The sequence below is a fragment of the Bos indicus x Bos taurus genome, chromosome 21 (assembly GCF_003369695.1).
Source record: "Bos indicus x Bos taurus breed Angus x Brahman F1 hybrid chromosome 21, Bos_hybrid_MaternalHap_v2.0, whole genome shotgun sequence".
Lineage (NCBI taxonomy): Eukaryota > Metazoa > Chordata > Mammalia > Artiodactyla > Bovidae > Bos > Bos indicus x Bos taurus.
This window is the reverse complement of record NC_040096.1, coordinates 60743177-60764714: the sequence shown is the minus strand read 5'-3', so window position 1 is coordinate 60764714 and position 21538 is coordinate 60743177. Positions and strand designations below refer to the sequence as shown.

At 48.5% G+C, this 21538-nt stretch overlaps 1 protein-coding gene across 1 annotated transcript in view; it reads right to left on the bottom strand.

The window, feature by feature from the left end:
• Window positions 1-20350, bottom strand: part of C21H14orf132 (chromosome 21 C14orf132 homolog) — a 48262-nt gene extending 27912 nt beyond the window's left edge. Inside the window, exon 1 of the mRNA XM_027522143.1 lies at window positions 20054-20350. Within this exon, the coding sequence (XP_027377944.1) occupies window positions 20054-20080 (27 nt within the window). The 5' untranslated portion in view covers window positions 20081-20350. The remainder of the gene's footprint in view (window positions 1-20053) is intronic.
• Window positions 20351-21538: the final 1188 nt, after the last annotated feature.

Here is a 21538-nt window from a genome sequence, read left to right as displayed (position 1 = left end):
ACATCTTGGGTCAGCATCTTTTACATCATGGCAGGCTAGCTTGCAAACAAGGTAAAATTTCAGACCCTTCACAGCTCTTGACATATCTGTGCTGAAGTTCAAAAAAATCAGTTGCACAAATTCTGCGAGAACTGCTGAAGAGTAGCACTCAGGAAAGATGGACCTGTCATTCAGTGTCCAGTGGCCATATTAATGAGTATATCAGAGCTAGATCCAAGGAGGTGATAGATTCTTCTAGAGCATCATGTCTTGTTCTGAGAAGAAGACAGACTAGACTCTGACCGTGTGAAGATTCCAGAGAGATAAGTCATTTGGAAAAACAGTTGAAGGAAATGGCCACATTTAATTAAAAAAAAAAATGGATGATGCAGGAGGAGGATTACAGGATGATGGTTCAAAACATAATAATTATTATCGGGACTTAAGTAATTCTGTACAGTTTTACATTAATCGTCTCATTTCATTCTCCTGCCTATGCTGTGAGATAGGTGATACTATTCCCATTTGACAGACAGAAAAATCGAGGCTCTAAGAAGTTAAGCATCTCGCTGCAAGTCATGAGGGGCAGAGTCAGGCCTGGAACTTGGGCATTCGGCCTCCCCATCTCTGATGCTCTCTGTGGCCATAGACAGTCACAGAACAGGCTACCAAGTGCAAATAGGATTAGACTCTCTTTCGAGGACCAATGGGCAGAATTAAAGGGAAGATGATTTTTGACTCGAGAGGAAGTTCATAGTGAAGAACACCCATTTACTGACCCCTTACCAGGTGCCACATTACCATACTGAAGTCTCAAAATCCTGACTGATCATAACTTAACACAGTGACCGTCATCCTGCTGCACAGCTGAGAATGCCGGGGCTTCGAAGAAATGGGGTGATTTTCCCAGATGCACAGTGGCAGGGCCATGTTTGAGCCCAAGGCTACCTGCCTCCCATGGAAGTCACTGCCTTGTGAGGTGGTGTGAGCTCCCTGTGATGAAGATATACAGAGGGTGACTCAACCTTCCCAGGAATGCTGGGGAGGGAAGCTGGCATTTCGTGGCAGATCTGCCCAGGTTACCTGGCCAGGGTTCTAGAGTGATGCTAACACACGAGTGAGAACTCATGCACACTCGGCTGAGGCAGGAGGCGCCCTGGGGTGGAGAAAGAAGGTGGCAGATGTAACTGAAGATAAATTTGAGCACGTGCTGAGGGTGCTCGATGCTGCACAAGCCCTCTGTGAGGGCCCATCACACACGCATTTCAGAGAGGGTAGCGAGGCTCAGAGAGCCCAAGGGTCTGGCCCAAAGTCACCCAGGCAGGAAGGGCTAAGACAGGCTATCTTGAGCTGAATGAAAAACCCTAGTCCTGGGCCCCACAGGTGGCAGACACTCTGCAGGGGCCAAGGGAGGGTGCTGGGGCCTGGGAGTTTGAAGGACGAGGTGCAGGGTGCAGCGGCAAGATTGGGTGTTGTCAGTAACCGGCACCTTCGGGGAAGGCACGATGCAGCCAAGAAGCAAGGGCCCAGAGGCTGATGCAGCACATGGTTTTCTACCCAGCTCAGGCTTGTATTGATTCCTTGCTCTCTTTTGATTCATTTATTATTTATTAACCAGCTCTGGCCCTGGGACTAGGCAGCAGCAACCCTGGCATAAATGAAACACAAACGTTTGTCTTCAGGGAACCTCAGACACAGGGATGCTCTGATGGAGACCAGGATAGAGTCTCAGGGGCTCAGAAGAGGAAAGAGGGCTGATCCCTTCCAGAGGGAGCAAGCCTCCCCTCCCCAGCCCTTCGCAGGCTCTTTCAGCCTCCTGTGGGCTCTGCCTTTGCCTCTGGTGCCAGCCTGTTTGAGCTCTGGAAGAGCTTACTTCAGCCACAATCCACTCTGCCCACACAGGCCCCAGGGAAGGAAGACCCAGGCTAATAGCAGGCCGGGCTGCAGAGGTTTGTGACACAGACTCACACCTGCTTGGGGCTCGGGTCCCTCTCCACTTTCCACTTCAACACTCTGCAATCCATCAGCTGCCACTCAGCATTGACACCCAGGCCCTGGGCTCAGATCCAGCTTGTCTTAGTCCTTCCTGCCTAGGGACTTTGGGCCAGACCCTCGGGCTCTCTGAAATGGGCACGTGATAGCCCTGCTCTCATAGGGGCATCACCCAGCACAGATCCTGGCCCTCAGCAGGTGCTCAAGTTCACCAACACCACCTGCCCCTTCTTCTTCCACCGGAGGGTGGATCCTGCCTCACCTGTGAGCCTGAGACTGAATGTGAAAGACTCGTGAAAGCAAAAGTACTAGTCGCTCAGTCGTGTCCATCTCTTTGCCACCCCATGGACTGTGCCCGCCAGGCTCCTCTGTCCACGGAATTCTCCAGGCAAGAATACTGGAGTGGTTGCCATGCCCTCCTCCAGGGGATCTTCCCTATCCAGGGATCCAACCCGGGTTCTCCTGCATTGCAGGCAGATTCTTTACCATCTGAGCCACCAGGGAAGCCCATGTATTTAATTCATGCTCACATGATGTTGGTGAGGGTGACAGAGATGACAGAGGCTGGTGATAGCTTCTTTTTGGCTCCTTGACATCCCCCAACATAAGACAGGAGATGTTCCAGGCATGCTGCCTGCGTCCCACCCGCCCCCTCTACCTGATTGATGTGGTTGCTGGGATACGCAGCGGGGCCCAGGTGGAATCTCTGGTGGGAGTGAAGAAGGGCTGGCAGGATGTCAGGGAGCAGGCAGGAGATGCAGGCGGCAGAGCCTCAGCTCAGGGCAGAGAGGCGGGGGTGCAGGGGGCTGGGGAATGCATTAGTCACCTCCCTGAGGTCCCCCTCAAAGCTGCTGGAAGCCAAGCCTTAATACATTTCTAATCACCTCCGAGAGCTCTGTGTTGAGGAGATGGATACGGAGCTGTAATGGGGTCTGGAGAGGACTAACAGTTTCGGCTGCTGGCTGCTACCCTGGGTGGGCCTGGGGCTGGAGCAACCTGCTCCCCACCCCCTCACTTTCATCCTCCCAGGGAAGGAGACTCCTCCAAGACTAGGTCCCTGGGATGGAGGCGAGAGGGAACTGGCCCTGCTCATTAGGCTGCCCACCTCCCAGCTGCGATACTCAAGCCCTGGATGACAACCTGGCTCTCTCAACATCCCGTGGAGTATTCTGTCACAGGACTTGCTGAAGGAACGCAAGCAGCAGAGTGGTGCAGAAAGGAACTAACTGGGGCAGTCCAGGCACGTTCTGGCGAAGTCTGGTATCAGAGACTCACCTGTGAGGTTACATTTTACAGCACTCACAAGAGAGATGTGCAGATCAAGGTTCCACAGCGGGGACCAGATTCAGACTTAGCACTATACTACTCTTCCCCCAGTGGGAGGAAAGGAGTAGGGGTGAAACATACTTGTTAAAAACACAGGGGTAAGAAAATTCTGCTTCCAGCCAAGATGGAGTAACAGGGACTAGACTTACCCTCCCAAGGGAAACAATAAAAAAGAACAAAACGCGGGGAAATGTTTTCCAAGACACTGGATATCAGGCAGTGAGGGACAGTGACCTTGACAGATGGGAAGCAAGGCAAGAAAGCCCCGCCTTTGACTGTGTTTACCGCCTGCGAAGTTTCCAAGCGGCAGAGCAGGAAAGGGGAATCCAGGCAGAGCCTGGTGGACTCCGGCACTGAAGAGATGGGACTGAGCGTCTGGGCAGCCTGGGGGCAGCTGGAGAACCAGGAGGCAGAGGGTGGAGAGGAGAGAGCTGGACAGAGATCTGTAAAAAGACCACTCAAACATTTAGCAGAGGACTGGTGAGCACAGGTGTGTGACGAAAACACCCAAGGCAGCAAAAAGAATCACCAGAAAAGATGACAGGGAATAATGCCTGGCATTCATACAGGCCAGAAATAGTATCTGTTTCCACCAGCCATTTTGAAAACTCTCATAATTCACAGGGTATTGAGAAGAACACTCAGAGCAGCCTCACCTCGGTAATGGGAAAATATTACTCTTGGACTAAAAATGGCTCTGGTCCTGCCTAACACATCTTAAAAGCAAGACCCAAAAGGATCAAACCAAGTAATGTAAGTGCATCTCAGAACAAAGCTTGAGAATATTTACAGGACTACGAAAACATCTAGCATCCAACAAGGTGAAATTCACAATGTTTGGCATCCAATCAAAAATTATCAGGCATGAAAAGCAGCGGGAAGACGTGATTCATGAGAAGGAAAAGCTATCAATCAAAACCAGCCCAGAGCTGAAGCAGATTTAGAACCAGTATATGAGGACATTTGAACATTGTTATAATGGTATCCCATATGTTCAAAGGGCTGTGGGAAAAACTGAACATGTTTAGAAGAGGATGAAAATATTTTTAAAAAGACCCAAGTTAAACCTCTAGACATGAAAACTACAATGTCGGAGGTAAAAAATACACTGAATAGGATTAGCAAAGATTAGATATTAAAAAAAAATGTTGGTGAACTTTAAAGATACATCAGTAACAATTATCCAAAATGAAACACGAACAGAAAAAAAGATTTTAAAAAAGTGAACAATCATCAGGGAGTTGTGAGACTATATTAGTTAGCATAATAAATGGTACGGACCTAACAGAAGCAGAAGATATTAAGAAGAGGTGGCAAGAATACACAGAAGAACTATATAAAAAAGATCTTCATGACCCAGATAATCACAGTGGTATGATCACTCACCTAGAGTCAGACATCCTGGAATGTGAAGTCAAGTGGGCCTTAGGAAGCATCACTATGAACAAAGCTAGTGGAGGTGATGGAATTCCAGTTGAGCTATTTCAAATCCTAAAAGATGATGCTGTGAAAGTGCTACACTCAATATGCCAGCAAATTTGGAAAACTCAGCAATGGCCATGGGACTGGAAAAGGTCAGTTTTCATTCCAATCCCAAAGAAAGGCAATGCCAAAGAATGGTCAAACTACCGCACAATTGTACTCATCTTACACGCTAGTGAAGTAATGCTCAAAATTCTCCAAGCCAGGCTTCAACAGTACGTGAACCATGAACTAGCAGATGTTCAAGCTGGTTTTAGAAAAGGCAGAGGAACCAGAGATCAAATTGCCAACATCCGCTGGATCATGGAAAAAGCAAGAGAGTTCCAGAAAAACATTTATTTCTGCTTTATTGACTATGCCAAAGCCTTTGGCTGTGTGGATCACTTCAAACTGTGGAAAATTCTGAAAGAGATGGGAATACCAGACCACCTGACCTGCCTCTTGAGAAATCCGTATGCAGGTCAGGAAGCAACAGTTAGAACTGGACATGGAACAATAGACTGGTTCCAAATAAGAAAAGGAGTACGTCAAGGCTATATATTGTCACCCTGCTTATTTAACTTATATGCAGAGTACATCATGAGAAATGCTGGGCTGGATGAAGCACAAGCTGGAATCAAGATTGTCGGGAGAAATATAAATAACCCATAGGCAGATGACACCACCCTTATGGTAGAAAGTGAAGAAGAACTAAAGAGCCTCTTGATGAAAGTGAGAGAGGAGAGTGGATAACTTGGCTTAAAGCTCAACATTCAGAAAACAAAGATCATGGCATCTGGTCCCATCACTTCGTGGGAAATAGATGGGGAAGCAGTGGAAACAGTGTCAGACTTTATTTTTTGGGGCTCCAAAACCACTGCAGATGGTGACTGCAGCCATGAAATTAAAAGATGCTTGCTCCTTGGAAGAAAAGCTATGACCAACCTAGACAACATATCAAAAAGCAGAGATATTACTTGGCCAACAAAGGTCCATCCAGTCAAGGCTATGGTTTTTTCAGTAGTCATGTATGGATGTGCGATATGGACTATAAAGAAAGCTGAGTGCCGAAGAATTGACGCTTTTGAACTGTGATGTTGGAGAAGACTTTTCAGAGTCCGTTGGACTGCAAGGAGATCCAACTGGTCCACCCTAAAGGAGATCAGTCCTGGGTGTTCGTTGGAAGGACTGATGTTGAAGCTGAAACTCTAATACTTTGGCCACCTGATGCCAAGAGCTGACTCATTTGAAAAGACCCTGATGCTGGGAAAGATTGAAGGCAGGAGGAGAAGGGAACAACAGAGGATGAGATGGGTGGATGGCATCACTGACTCAGTGGAGATGAGTTTGGGTAACTCCGGGAGTTGGTGATGGACAAGGAAGCCTAGCATGCTGCGATTCACGGGGTTGCAAAGAGTCGGACACAACTGAGTGACTGAACTGAACTGAACTGAATATACATATAAATAGAACCACCAAAGGAGAAAAGAGAGAGGGAGGAACAGAAAAATGTGTAAAGAAATAATAGAAAACTCAGAACACAGTAATAAAAGAATAATAATCTAATTAAAAATGAGCACATGACCCGAATAGGCATTTTTCCAAAGAAGATATTCAAATGGCTAACAGGAACATGAAAAGGTGTTTAACATCACAGAGCATCAGGGAAATGAAAAGCAGACCACAGTGAGACATCACCTTGTGCCTATTAGAATGACTAGTATCAAAACAGGAATGACAAGTGTTGGTGAGGATGTGCAGAAAATAGGTTACTTGTACACCTCTAATGGGAACGTAAATTGATTCAGCCACTATGGAAAACAGCACAGGGATTCAAACATTAAATTAAAATTTTAACTAAATTAATTAATTTAATTAATAAAATTAAGTTGTATATTACTACTACTAAGTCGCTTCAGTCTTGTCCAACTCTGTGCTACCCCATAGACGGCAGCTCACCAGGCTCCCCCATCCCTGGGATTCTCCAGGCAAGAACACTGGAGTGGGTCGCCATTTCCTGCTCCAATGCAGGAAAGTGAAATGTGAAACTGAAGTCACTCAGTCGTGTCCGACCCTCAGCGACCCCATGGACTGCAGGCTTCCAGGCTCCTCCGTCTATGGGATTTTCCAGGCAAGAGTACTGGAGTGGGTTGCCACTTCCTACTCCAGGGGATTTTCCCAACCCATGGATCAAACCCACATATCCTGCATCTCCTGCACTGGAAAGTCAATTCTTTGCCACTAGCACCATCTCGGAAGCCCCATGTGTGTGTACATATATTATTAGTAATATAATTATATAATATATATATATATATAATTCAGACATTGAAAAAGAAGGAAATCTTGTCATTTGAGACACATTGGAAGGACTCTGAGGGCATCATGCTAAGTGAAACAAACCAGATAGAGAAAGACAAATACTGTATTATCTCTCTTATACATAGAATCTTGAAAAAAAAAAAAAAAACCAAACAAACATATAAACAGAGCAGACTGGTGCTTTCCAAAGGCAGGTGGCTGGGGAACTGGATGAAGTTAGTTAAAAAGTACAGACTTTCACTTATAAGATAAATAAGGTCTGGAGATGTAATGTCAAGGACAGTGACTATAGTTAGCAATACTGCATTGTATATAAAAACGTTGCTAAGACAGTAGATCTTAGAAGTTCTCATCCCAAGAAAAACAGAACTGTAAATATGTGAATTGACAGATGTTAACTAAACTCATTGTGGTAATCTTTTTTGCAATATATACATGTATGAAATCATTGTGTTGTACACCCTAAAAGTATGCAATGTCATATGCCAACTATATCTTAATAAAACTGGGAGGAGGGGAGAGAAAGAATGGCAGAGAACTTTCTCAACTGTGATGAAAAGTATAAACTCACAGATACAAGAAGCTCCCAAACCCTAAAGATGAGCAGCATGAAGAAAACTACACTAAGGTACATTATAATGAAAGCGCCCAAAATCAATAAGGAGAAAACTGTGAACAGCCAAAGGGGCGAAAAAAGGCACATTATGCTGGAAGAAACAGGATAAGGATGGTAGCAGATTTCTCAGTGGAACGAGTGGAAGCAGGAAGATGGTGGAACAATATTTTTAAAACACTGAAAAACAGTCAACTTAGAATTCTATGCTCAATAAAAGCTAAGTATTCAAATAGGAAAGCCAGGGGACATCCCTGGTGCACTTTCAGTGCAGGGAGCCCTGGTTCAGTCCCCGGTCGGGGAATGAGATCCCGTCTGCTGCAACTAACGAGTTCACAAACTGCAGCTACAGATCCTGCGTGAGGCAGCAAGCATCAAAGATCCCACACGCTGCAGCCAACACAGGCTCAGCCAAATACACAAATGCATTCAAACAAATACGAAAGCCAAAAAAAGACATGTTTCCCCAGACATACAAAAGCTGAAAGAATCCATCACCAGCGTTTTGCACTACTAGAAATGCGAAAGTCTTTTAGGCAGAAAGAAAATGATAACACATGGAAATATGGATCTACACAAAGCAATAAAGTGCACTGGAAATAGTACCTATATGGGAAAATATTTAAGTTTTTCCTTACTATTTAAATCCCTTTAAAAGGTAACTGACTTAAAAAAAATAGTAACAATGTAACATGAGGTTTAAAACATATGTAGAAATTAAATGTGCAAAGTTAATTTAATACCACAAAAGCTGAGAGGGGAGAAATAGAAGTGTATTGTTATACGGTTCTTACACTGCATGTTAAGTGGCATAATACCACTTGTAGATAGACTGTGATAAGCTAAAGATAAATCCTATAAAAGCAACCACCAAAATAACAAAACAGTTACAGCTAATAGGCCAAGAGAGGAGATAACATGGGGAGAATTAAATTCTCATTGAATCCAAAAGAAGGAAGAAAGAGAGGGAAAGGGAAACAAAGAACAGATGGGACCAATAGGAAACAATGAGATAGATAGGAAATTTAAACCCAACTATGAAGACAATCGGGCTTCCCTGGTGGCTCAGATGGTAAAGAATATGATGGCACCCTACTCCAGTACTCTTGCCTGGAAAGTCCATGAACAGAGGATTGCAGTCCACGAGGTCGCTAAGAGTTGGACACAACTGAGCGACTTCACTTTGACTTTTCACTTTCATGCACTGGAGAAGGAAATGGCAACCCACTCCAGTATTCTTGCCTGGAGAATCCCAGGGACAGGAAAGCCTGGTGAGCTGCCGTCTATGGGGTCGCACAGAGTCAGACACGACTGAAGCAACTTAGCAGCAGCAGCAGCAGCAGTGCAGGAGACCTGGGTTCAATCCCTGGGTCCAGAAGATCCCCTAGAGAAGGGAATGGCTACCCACTACAGTATCCTTGCCCAGAAAATTCCATGGACAGAGGAGCCTGGTGGACTACAGTCCATGGGGTCACAAAGAGTCAGACAGGTCTGAGTGACTAACACTTTCACTTTTCATATAGACGATTACATTAAACATAAGTGGTTTACACACACTCCAGTCAGAAGGCAGAGATTATGAGACTGGATTTAAAAAAATAAGCTGAAGAGGCACAGAGATCTGAGTCTGAATTCTTCCAGTGGCCCTGGGCATGTGACTTTGCCTCACTAAGCCTCAGTTTCTTCACCTATAAAATGGACCTTAAAATGGCCTATTCCTTGGGGCTGTCATAGGATTAGGAAGTGAGATTCTACGTCTTATTCAACCCAGGGTCTGCCTGGTACTTCCTGACCATTTGATAAAGGGCAGCAATGTAAAGCAACTGAGCACAAGTTGAGAAGGTACTGTGACATCTTGAGAGAAGAGAATCAGAGTGGAGTAAACAGAGATGGGTTTCCATCATCTCAGAGTAGAAAGAGCTGGGTTCAGACCCCCCAAAGCTGGGCGGAGCAGACAGCAGGTGCTCCACAAACACTCAAGTGTTCAGTTGGAAATGTGCAATCCATCTCCAAATGTCCTGGCTCTCTCAGCTCTGGGAACTGCAATTGTTTCAAGTCAGATGGAATATCCTGACTCTTAGCACACTATCTAGAAATTTGGTCTACAAAACTTATTACAGATTTTTACATCTTCCTTAACTTCTCATTACACTGCTGCAAAACTGTAGCACTATATGCTCTCCTGAGGCAAGTCTAATTAAAATGATAAAATATTTAAATCTTTTAAATGACAATTCAAAGCACACGAAGACAAGCCCTTTGGTTAAAAACATCTGAGATGATAGACAATTTGTATTTTAATGATAATTCTTGCTTAAAGAAAAAGGAGCAGTCACTGGCTGTGGAAAACATTTTCTAAGCAGCAGACTTCCAGACTCCCTAGAATTCTCTGGGCAGCGCGTGCCTCCTCTGGGGAGGGGAAACTTCTGCTGGCTTCCTGCAGATCTTTCAGAATGCTCCCTCAGGCCTTTGAGTATAGCTATGACCATTTCAAGAGATAACAGACTCATCTCTTCAGCTTGACCAGAAGCCTTTTGTGGGTTTTTTTTTTCCCCCTTCTGTGAAAAATGATTAAAATACAAACTAACTGTGAGCATCTCCAGGTCCCAGGGGAGGCAGGGTGGGAGAAGAGGGGATGGAAGTGGATGTATCAGCATCTCAGCTATGATTAGATCATGCGTCTGTCTTCTAGAAAGACCCACCCAAGGGAAGATCCATCCAGATGTGACTGTGTCTTCCCACCAGCAAGGACAAGCTTCTAACAGCTGGGCTACAGAGGGAGACAGCAGTGGGGAGGCCCATGGTCCTCAAACCCAGGAAGCCCCCTCAAGTCTCCCCAGCAGGCAGTGACCCTCCTTTCCTAGGTTTCACAGCCCTTTGCCCTCCATAAAGCAAAAAACTGACTGTCACTTGCAGCGATGTGGATGGACCTAGAGGTTGTCACACTGAGTGAAATAAGTCAGACAGAGAAGGAAAAACAGTGGACAAGGTCTCTTATACGTGGAAGCAAAAAAAAAAAGTGATCACGAACTTACAAAACAGAAAGAGACTCACAGACTTAGAGAACAAACTTATGGTTGACTGGGGGAAGGATGGGGATAAGGTATTGTTAGGGAGTTTGGGAAGGTCATGTACACACTGCTATGTTTAAAATGCATAACCAACAAGGACCTACTGTATAGCACACGGAACTCTGCCCAGTGTTATGTGGCAGCCGGGATGGGAGGGGGTTTAGGGGAGAACGGATACCTGTACATGTAGGGCTGAGTTCTTTCACCGTGTACCTGAAACTGGCACAGCATTGTTAGTCGCTATACCCCAGTGCAAAATAGAAAGTTAAACCATTAATTTTAAAAATTAAAACAAATATAAAAAATAAACTTAGCATGTAATTAATATAAAAACAAACCAAAATAACTTACTGTCTTTCTAGTTAGTACCTAATAGGCTGAACGATAAGAAATTGTCACTTTGTAGGTCAAAATGGTCAAATATCAGCAACTTCATACGGTTCAGCCTGATAAAGTTTTGGTCTAGTTACTTAGCAATAATCTACTTCTCTCCTGGGCTTGGAAATGTACAAGGTGTTGCCAAGCTCTACACACATCTGTCTAGTCTAGAGATCCTTACTGCACTGGCAGTCCCAGGATGAATCCAGTTCACAAACCTATTCTGTTTGGTCCGGGTGTAGCCTGCCTCCAAAGATGTCTGCCATCCATCCTTTCCCCCCGGGTGTGTGTGCTACTTTCTACATGAGAGGTGGATTCTGATTCTCCTGTCCTTCAATCTGGGCTGCACTCAGGATTTTCTTGACCAAATGAATGTGCAGTTTGTGACATTCTGGGACTTCCAAATCTGGAACATAAGAAACTTCGTAGGGTCCCCCTGGGAATGCTGATTGGAGAGGGAAGGCAGTACCAGGCAATGACCCCGAGACCACCATGTGGGGAGGGGTGGGAGGAGCCCCACCTGCCTAAAGAAACATTTGCAGGATGAAAGTCCAAGTGCAGAGAAGGGTCAGGCTGCACAACGGTGTTAGACACACAAGGAAAGCTGTGATGCACGTCTAGACTTCAGCCCCACGGCCCCAGATGACACCATCAGAGCACAAACTGCCCAGCCCACTTCTTTCCAAATTCTGGTCCCATGAATGAAATGATTGCTTTAAGCCACGAACTACCTGAAATTATATTGAAGTGAAAGTCGCTCAGTCATGTCTGACTCTTTGCGACCCCATGGACTATACAGTCTATGGAATTCTCTAGGCCAGAATACTGGAGTGAGTGGCTTTTCCTTTCACCAGGGGATATTCCCAACCCAGGGATCGAACCCAGGTCTTCTGCATTGCAGGCGGATTCTTTACCAGCTGAACCACCAGGGAAAGCAATAAGTAATTAAAACAGATCACTTCATGGTTGGTCGGTTGAATTGGGGGATTAGGCCTGACATAAGCAAGAGTATTGGAGTGGGTTGCCATTTCCTTCTCCAGGGGATCTTCCTGACCCAGGGATCAAACCCAGGTCTCCCGCATTGCAGGCAGATACTTTACCCTCTGAGCCACCAGGGAAGCCCAATAAATACACCACCATGTGTAAAATAGACAACGAGTGGGAACCTGCTGCCTAGCAAGTAGTACCAGTCCGCAGCCTGTTAGGAATCAGGCTGTATAGCAGGAGGTGGGGTGAGCGAGCGAACCTTCACACCTTCATCCGCTGCGCCCCACCGCCGGCAGCCTCCCCCATTCCCAACCCATCCATGGAAACACGGTCTTCCACGAAGCCAGTCCCTGGCCCTGTTGTGTGCAGCACAGGGAGTTCAGCTCGGTGCTCTGTGATGATCTAGAGGGGCGGGGCGGGGAGGGGAAGGAGGGGATATATGTACATACGTAGGTGATTCACTTCGCTGTACAGCAGAAACTAACACAACATTGTAAAGCAATTATATTCCAATTAAGAGAAAGATTTTAATTAGCTGTCGACATTGGAAAATCCAGACTGCTTGGAAGCATCGGCGTTTTCGGTTTTCTTAAAACACCCACAAGCACCTGCAGCCCCCGGCCTGTGTGTCTGCACAGCACGAGCATGCTCCGGGAGCTCAGGGCTGCTACCTGTCCAGGCCAGGACCCTGCCCCAGGTCACCGCAGTCCCCCACCCCATCTTGCTCCACTCCATGAGTCCACCCACCTGGCCCCAGTCCCCCCTTCCCTGCCCGCTGGCTTTATCTCCACTACCCCACGACCTGCTGCTCGGCCCAAAGGAATAAGTGCTTGCACCCCTCATTCCCAACAAGAGACACCGTTCAAGTCCCATCCGTGTCACGTCATTGCCCCAGCCTGGAGGGTCCTCACTCCTTTGTCTACATAACCCGCTATGCATCCTTCAAACTCAGCTCAATTGGGACCTCCGGAAGCCTCCCTGAACCCCTAAGCTGGAGGAGATGCCTCTTCTGGGGTACAGGGCAACTGCGTTTACTCCAGCCTGTCACGTTATCACACGGCAGGGCCTGTGACCCTCTGCCCCTCAGTGCTCCAGGGGGAGGGCCTGCCACACAGGAGATGTTTGCTGAATGACTAGATGAACAGTTCCACGAGGAAGGCATTGTGTCCCCATTTCACAGGGGAGAAAACTGAGGTTTAGAGAAGTGATCTTTCCACTGCCTCTCAAAGACCAGGGCTCACTAACACAGGAACCAAGACTGCACTCTTTAGGGATCTTAAGACCCTATTTTAGGGCTTCCCTAGTGGCACAGAGGATACAAATCCTCCTGCCAATGCAGGGGACATGGACTCAATCCCTGGTCCAGGAAGATCCCACATGCCGGGGAGCAACTCAGCCCATGGGCCACAACTACTGAGCCTGCGCTCCAGAGCCTGCAGGCCACAGCCACTGAAGCCCACGTGCCTAGAGCCTTCTCAACAAGAGGAGCCACCACAATGAGAAGCCCGAGCACTACAAGGAAAAGTAGCCCCGCTCGTTGCAACTAGAGAAAGCCCATGCAGCAACGAAGACCCAGTGCAACCAAAACATAATAAAATAAATAAAAATTTTAAAAATATGCTATTATAGGTTAAATTATGCCTCCCCCAAAGATATAGTGAAGTCCTAACTCCCAGGACCTGTGAATTTGAACTTACTTGAAACCTAGACAGCATATTCAAAAGCAGAGACATTGCTCTGCCAACAAAGGTCCGTCTAGTCAAGGCTATGGTTTTTCCAGTAGTCATGTATGGACGTGAGAGTTGGACTATAAAGAAAGCTGAGCGCAGAAGAATTGATGCTTTTGAACTGTGGTGTTGGAGAAGACTCTTGAGAGTTCCTTGGACTGCAAGGAGATCCAACCAGTCCATCCTAAAGGAGATCAGTCCTGGGTGTTCATTGGAAGGACTGATGTTAAAACTGAAAATCCAATACTTTGGCCACCTGATGCGAAGAGCTGACTCATTTGAAAAGACCCTGATGCTGGGAAAAATTGAAGGCTGGAGGAGAAGGGGGTGACAGAGGATGAGATGGCTGGATGGCATCATCGACTCAATGGACATGAGTTTAGGTAAACTCCGGGAGTTGGTGATGGACAGGGAGGCCTGGCGTGCTGCAGTCCATGGGGTCACAAAGAGTTGGACAGGACTGAGCGACTGAACTGAACTGAAAATAAGATCTATGCAGATGCTCTCAAGTGAGGGTGACATTAGTAGGGTGGGCCTAGTCCAATATGACTAGTGTGCTGAGAAGAGGAAGAGAAGAGACGCAGAGACATGGGGAGAGGGCCAGGTAACCACGGAGGTAGAGACCAGAGTGTGGCTGCCAGCCATGGACACAGTGATTGCAGACCATGAAGCTAAGAGACAGGCTTGGGATTGTCCTCCTGGGAGCCTTCGAAGAGACCACAGCCCTGTCAACACCTTGACTTTGGACTTGGAGCCTCCGGAACTGGGAGAGATTACATTTCTGTTGTTTTAAGTTACCCGGATTATGGTCATTTGTTACGGCAGCCATAGGAAATGAATACAGATTTAAGAATTTGTTTCAAAATGTATCTGATCATGATACTTCATGTTCCTTGGAGGCTTGATGATTCCCTGAAGCTGATCCATGGAGGGTCTTGGGTCCCCCCTGTCCCCCAGCATCTGGACTGCTCTGGGACGGGAAGGACAGGTCTGTGGTCAGCAGACGAGGCTCCCTTCCTGGCTCCCCTGCCTGTCAGCCGAACCACTCTTTCTCTCCATCTCCTCCCTGCCTGTACCTTGAGAATAATAAAGGCACCCACTCCGGCTCCAAATGTCCCACCTGCGGCAGGGGTGGTCTGGAAGAAGGGAGAACCTCAATTTTAATTTTTCTTCTTTTAAATTTTATTTACAATACTGTGTTAGTTTCTGCTGTACATCAAAATGATTGAGATATAGATACACAGATAGATAGACAGATAGATATCTTTTTTCATATTCTTTTCCATTAAGGTTCATAACAGTATTGAATATACTTCCCTGTGTTATAACAGTAGGACCTCATTGTTAACCCATTCTCTGCATAATAGTTTGTATCTGCTAATCGCAAATAAGGATCTCTATTTTGGAGCAAGTTCCCATTATTCTGGGCCTCAACATTTGAATTTGCTGAATTGATACTGAAGTGACTTCCAGGGACAACATGGCTTTTTATGACCTAACAGGGACCAGAGAGCCAAAGATTTGCTCCATCCAGAGAGGTGGGAGGGGAACAGCCCTACAGTGTGGGTTTCAGGCCCAGGTCTCAACCTTGACTGCACACTGGGAGCAGCTAGGGGATGACAATAAAATACTGATGCTGGCTCCCAGCTCCAGACTCGGATGGGAGTGTCTAGGGAGGGACCTGGGCAGCAGGACTCTTAAAAGTTTCCAGGTGATTCTAATGGTCGCAACATTTGGGAACTCCGGGGTTTAGATTTGTCACTGTAGGGACAACAGAAGACAAAAATAAAAGTGAGTTCTTATGCCCTAGGCCTGTTTTTTTCTATAGGGGGTCACAACCTAGAAACATGTGAACAGGGCTCCTTGTACCTCTAGTTCATTCCATGTGTTGGCCCAGCACACAGTAGGTCCCTTAAGTGTTCCTTCCCTTTCCTCAGTCTGGCTGTCTCAGTATCTCCACATTTCATGCATGACGGAAGCTCAAGGACTTACTCCAGAGCAAGCGCTCCAAGAGTCCCAGGTAGAAGCTGCAGGTTCCTTACAAGCTCATCTCAGAATGTCACTCACACTACTTGTCTTGGTCAGAAAAGTCACTAAGCCGGGCTCAGATCAAAGGGAGGGACTCAGATCTCCCACCCCCTAATGGGTAGCCAGCAGGTGCCTCCAGGAGGTAGGGAAGGAATGGTTGGGGCCGTTTTTGGAGACAGGCTACCCATTGCCAACACAGGGCTCTGAGGATCGGTCTTCAAGATCTGTGCTTCTCCCCTCCTCCCGGCTACCAGGGGTCTGGGTAGCCTTCCTCTTCTGGCCATCTCTGGCCATAGAAAAACATACACCCCTGTTCACCATTCAACCTTCTAGAATCTCCAGGGACCCAGGGACTGTGTAGAGAGGGGCTGGGGTGTTTTCAGAGTTGTGGAAAAGGACAGCAGAGTGCCTCCAAGGTTCAGGAGCGAGCTGAGTCTTTATGTCTTCAGAACCCGCAGCATCTTCTAAACCCAGACCCACAGCCCCATGTACACATACTAGGGAGGATGCCTCTGCATAAGAGGATCTGCTGGATAACTGACGTCCACTCTTGTACATCCAACAACAGTGTCTTCTTGATGCTTAACTTCTGAGAGGGGTGTTTATCTAAAATGGTGTGTATCCTCCAGATATTTTTTAAGCCACAAAGAGAAATCATATTTCACAACTTGGCGAAGGGAGAGAGACTTGGGGTTTGGAGTCACAAGGATGTGGTTTCTTCTACTCCATCAGTGACTCAAATAGGTGTGCGCTTTCTACTCCATCCATCCCTCCAGCTCTGGGCTCTGCTGAGGCTGAGGTCTTCCCAGGGCGCTGTTCAGTTAGAGACCATTCGTGCTCAGTCACCTACCATGGCTCCCACTGTCTCCTGCTTCAGTGTGAACTTCTCATCCCAGGCAGTCAGTACCTTCTGCCACCAGGTCCTGGCCTCTCTCTCCAATTCTGCGATACCCCCTACCCTCCAGCTTCCTGGAGGATTCTGTGAATACGTCTGGGCTTTCCTGTCTCCATGCCTCTCTGCCTTTTTTTTTTTTTGGTCGCACCGCATGGCTTTCAGGATCTTAGCTCCCTGACCAGGGACTGAACCTCAGCCCATGGCAGTGAAAACACCAGCTCCTAACCACTGGACCACCAGGGAAGTTCCGTGCCTCTCTGTTTAGAATACCTTTATTCGCAGGCCCACCGGGGGGAATCTGCCTCTAGTTCTCATCCATCAGAACCCCCAGGCTCAAGAACTGATGAGCAGGTGTTCAGGGGCGGGGGCATGTGGCCCCTCCAATTCACTGTCTTTTCCTGTGATCGTCTTTTCGAGTACATACATCTTGTCTTACCCTCTTCCAATCATCTCACAGATGCTTATGGAGGGTCTACTATACGACAGGCGTTTTGGTCGCTGTATCTGGGAACGGCCTGGTCTGGCATTCTCCACTGCTCTCCAAGGGTCCAGAAAGAAAATGTACATCCTATTCAAGTGCTCCCCCAGAATCCCCATCCCAGTGCCTGACACGGAGCTTGGCATCCATCAGGCCAGCACTCAGCGTTAGCCGAACAAGTGGATGGAGGCATTCACGTGTCTCTGTCCAACTGCCCCCTGCTGATGTGTGGGGACAGCAGCTTGGTCACACACACACCCACCTGGTGGTCACTGCACACCCACAGCTTGCGCTGAGCACACACTGTGACCAAGCATAAGTGCTGCGGCTGTTGTTGTTCAGTCGCTAAGCTATGTCCAACTCTTTTGAGACCCCATGGACTATAGCTTCCCAGGCTTCCTCTGTCCATGGGATTTTCCAGGCAAGAATACTGGAGCGGGTGGTCATGCCCTCCTCGAGGGGATCTTCCCGACCCAGGGATCGAATCCATGTCTCTTATGCTTCCTGCATTGGCAGGTGAGTTCTTTACCACTGAGCTACCTGGGAAGCTTGGAGAAGAGAAGAGCCATCTGTAAATATGTCTGCCTAGTCCCTTATTTTGTGTCTTTCTCAGGGGGAGGGAAGCAATAAGGTGGAAAATCTAGCAGCTTTGCAAATCCTCAGAGCCAGGTTTGTTCCTCCTTGCTAATGATGTGTCCTGGGTTACTGCTAACCCAATGAAATTTTTTTTTTTTTGAAATTGTTTTTTAAATGAAGTTGCTTCATTTCACTTAAGTGTGGTATCCCGATCTATAAAATGCAGACAACAATACCAACGTCATAGACTTGTCAGACGTGTTAGAATTTACTATAATCAAGTATGCAAGTGTCCATGTCTGGCACAGAGCAGGTGCTCAGTAAATGTCTTTCCACATTTGATGGCACTTCATGTTTCTGTCCATGCAGCTAGCTCAGGACTGAGCATGTAACAATGCCCAAACATCCGTCCTCAGAAATAAACTGACCACATTAAACATGAATTGTAAACAAAAAAGAAAAAAACAGAGCTCAACCTCTGAGCAGGCTCTGCCTGTAGGTGTTGAAAAGCCCAGTTTATTTTGTCAAGTTACCATAGCAACTCCTAAAGCTTCAGCCAGTCCTAGGGTTAGCAGTAATCAATTTATCCTGTAACCATGGCAATGTCAGCTGTTTGGTGGGCTCTAGAGGGGATCAGTCGGTAAGGAATCTGCCTGCAGTGCAGGAGACTGGGGTTCAATCCCAGGGTTTGATCCCGGGATCGGGAAGATCCCCTAGAGGAGGAAATGGCAACCCACTCCAGTATTCTTGCCTGGAAAATCCCATGGACAGAGGAGCCTGGGGGGGCTATAGTCCATGAGGTTGCAAGAGTCGAACACGACTCAGCAACTAAACCACGAGAGGTGGAGGCAGAGGTACATTGTGTGAGCCCCTCTCCCCTGCAGAAATAAACGTGGTGAAGTCTCATCAGTCACCACACAGCTACCATCACCACTGCCTAAAATGATGTCCATGAGACAATATTTCTAAACATGCATTTAGAAATAAGAGATAGAAAATTAGGCAAAAAAAGACCAGCATGGCTCATGAAAGCAACTGGCATTATGGAAAACCTGTAAAGAGGCTGCCAAGAGCTGGAATCTGGGTTCCCTTTAGCCAACCTGGGGAATTCTGCACCCATTATCACCTGCATTGGGGACTCACTGTCCCCATAGCCTAGGTTGTGCTGTTACTTTTTAAAGAGGCCTCCACCAGGGTGAAGTTTGGGGGGAAAGGGAGATATCCTCTGAAACGCCATTCCCTGGAAAAGTAAACAGCAGCCAGCGGGGCTCCTGCCACATACCCAGGGGACAGAGGGAACCTGGGGGTCCTTCTTGCCACTGGCCTCTCAACATAACCAACCTGGCAGAAGGTGCAACGTCTGAACTCGGTACATGGGGACTTACTCCCCAACCCAAACGCGGTGAACCTTCCCGAGAACCAGACTGCAACTCCGAAAGGCCACAGACAGCTCTGGAAAGCAGGCGTTTGCCTTTGTTCTGGCTTCACAGTTAAGGCACCAAACGACACTCCACGATCAAGGCTCCGGGGGATTCTCCTGGAGCAAAACCAAGCGATGAGAGGTCATCTGTTTTGTCTGCCACTGGGAACCTGTTCTGTGCCGAGGAAAGAACAATCGCGCCCGGCACTCAAGGCTACAGACTCAGCACGAAGCAAAACAAGGATAGAGCCGCTGCTGTACTCTAAGCTCTGGCTCTTGGCGGGTCACATAGCGGGTCTCGCCGCCTTCCTCGGGCTACAGTCTGTGGTCTCCATCAAAGGCGAGAAAAGTGAGGTGGGAGGCGCCGGAGGTCAGAGCAAGTGGCAGGTTACCCGGCGCCTCGGAAAGAAACAGAATGGGGAAGAGCCAGGTTGCCTGCCCAACCCGGGCTCGCACGGATCTGGGGCTGCCTCGCCTTGAAGGGCTCTGGGGCAACGGAAGGGGGACCCCGCAGGTTGGGGATGGGCCGGGAGAGGACTGCTGCCCAGGCCCCGAGCTCAGGTCGACGCGGGGAGTTCAGGCCGGCCCCACCCCTGGGAGCCGCGCTCGCAGCCCCAGACGCGCGCACCAGGTGGCGATGCCAGCTCCGGACAAAGGACCGGGACTCGGATCGCCGGCGGGCGCCACCTCCTGGCCTGACCCCTCCCGGCGCGCCCAGCCCCGGAGGGGAGGGCGAGACCGTGGCCCCGAACCTGCTCAAACTTGGCTGCCCGAGGCGCGCGTGGAAGGCGACCCCTTACCTGTGCGGCCATAAAGGACAGATCCATGGTGTCGCTGCTGCCGCCCGCGCTCGAGTCCTCGCTGTCGCTGCCGCTGCTGTCCAGCCGCCCGCACAGCTGGCCAGAGAAGGCCACGCAGCGAGCAGGGGTTCTTGAAACCGCGAGGCACCCTCGGCAGCTGGGTGGTGGCGGCCGGTCCCGAGCCCGCGCGGTGCCCTGCTCTGGCTCTGAGCTCTCCGCTGGTGGAGGGCGGGTGGGGGGCTTGGAGCCTGGGGGCGGGGCGGGGCTCGGGCTGGGCGGGGGAACTGGACTCCCCTCCACGTGACCGCTCCCAGCCCCGCCCCCGAGGGCGGGACTCGGCGGAACCCCTGGAGCGCTCCCACTCGCTTCCCTGCGGGGAGGGGTGCGAAGTAGTGGGCACAGGGGCCTGCTGAGGCCCGAGGTCCCGTGTCTGGTCCTTGCAAGAGCCAGCGCTGAATCCGAGTCCAGCGCCCTGGGCACCCTGCCCCGTGCTGTGGCGCCCAAGCCCCAGGGGCGGCCAGCAGGGCTTTTATGGGGCTGGCTCGCCAGGGTCAGGGTTAACAGATTTTTGTGCCAACCCTGTGCCCAGAGTCCAGTGTCCTGGGGACTCTGAAGCTGGTCAGAAGGAGGTTTAAATCATAGCTCTGCTTTTGCCGTTTGGGCAAGGGAGTGGCTTTCTGAGCCTGGGTTTCATCGTCTGTAAAAGGAAGAAAACAAGCAGAGAATTTAATGAGATCATGTATCTGGGACATAGTGTCTTCAATAAATGTGAGCTTCAACGTGGCTAATAGCAGAACGGAGACTCAGCTGTGAATGATGCCTTCTAGAATTGCACAGTGTGCACCTCGCACAACTGATACCTTATGGCTCTGTTTCTATCTTTCCTTACCTTCAACAATATCCCAAGCTGAGCCCATGCCATAGCTCAGATGAGGATGGTAGCAGAGATGCCAGAAGGGGCTTATCCCTTGTGTGTGCATGTCTGTGTGATACCCTGACCTGGTGGCTGGAACACAGACGAGAAGGTGGGAGTTTTGTCCTTCTCAAAGGGCTCCCTGGTAGGGAATAGGCTGTGTGTTACCTGTGCTGCCACCTGTGCCGAGTCCTTGCTGCTGCTGCTGCTGCTGGTTCTGGTCCAGCTGCCTGCACAGCTGTCCTGGAGAAGGTCATGCAAGGATCAAGCCTCCTCCCCCCAACACACACACACCCTGCCACTCCTGACCCCCGACACCATGGCGGCAGCACAGACCACAGTTTAGCAAGGGAATGGGACCAGCGCCTTACTGACAATGTTCTGTGCCACCAAAATTCACCCTAATCCCCAATCTGATAGTATTTGGAAGTGAGGGAGAGGCAATTAGGTCACTTGGACATGAGCGTGGAGCTCTCATAATGGGATGAGTGCCCTTATAAGAAGAGACATCAACACAGTTCTTCATTTTAATTGAGTTTATTAATACTTAACTTTAGAGTTGACCCTTGTGG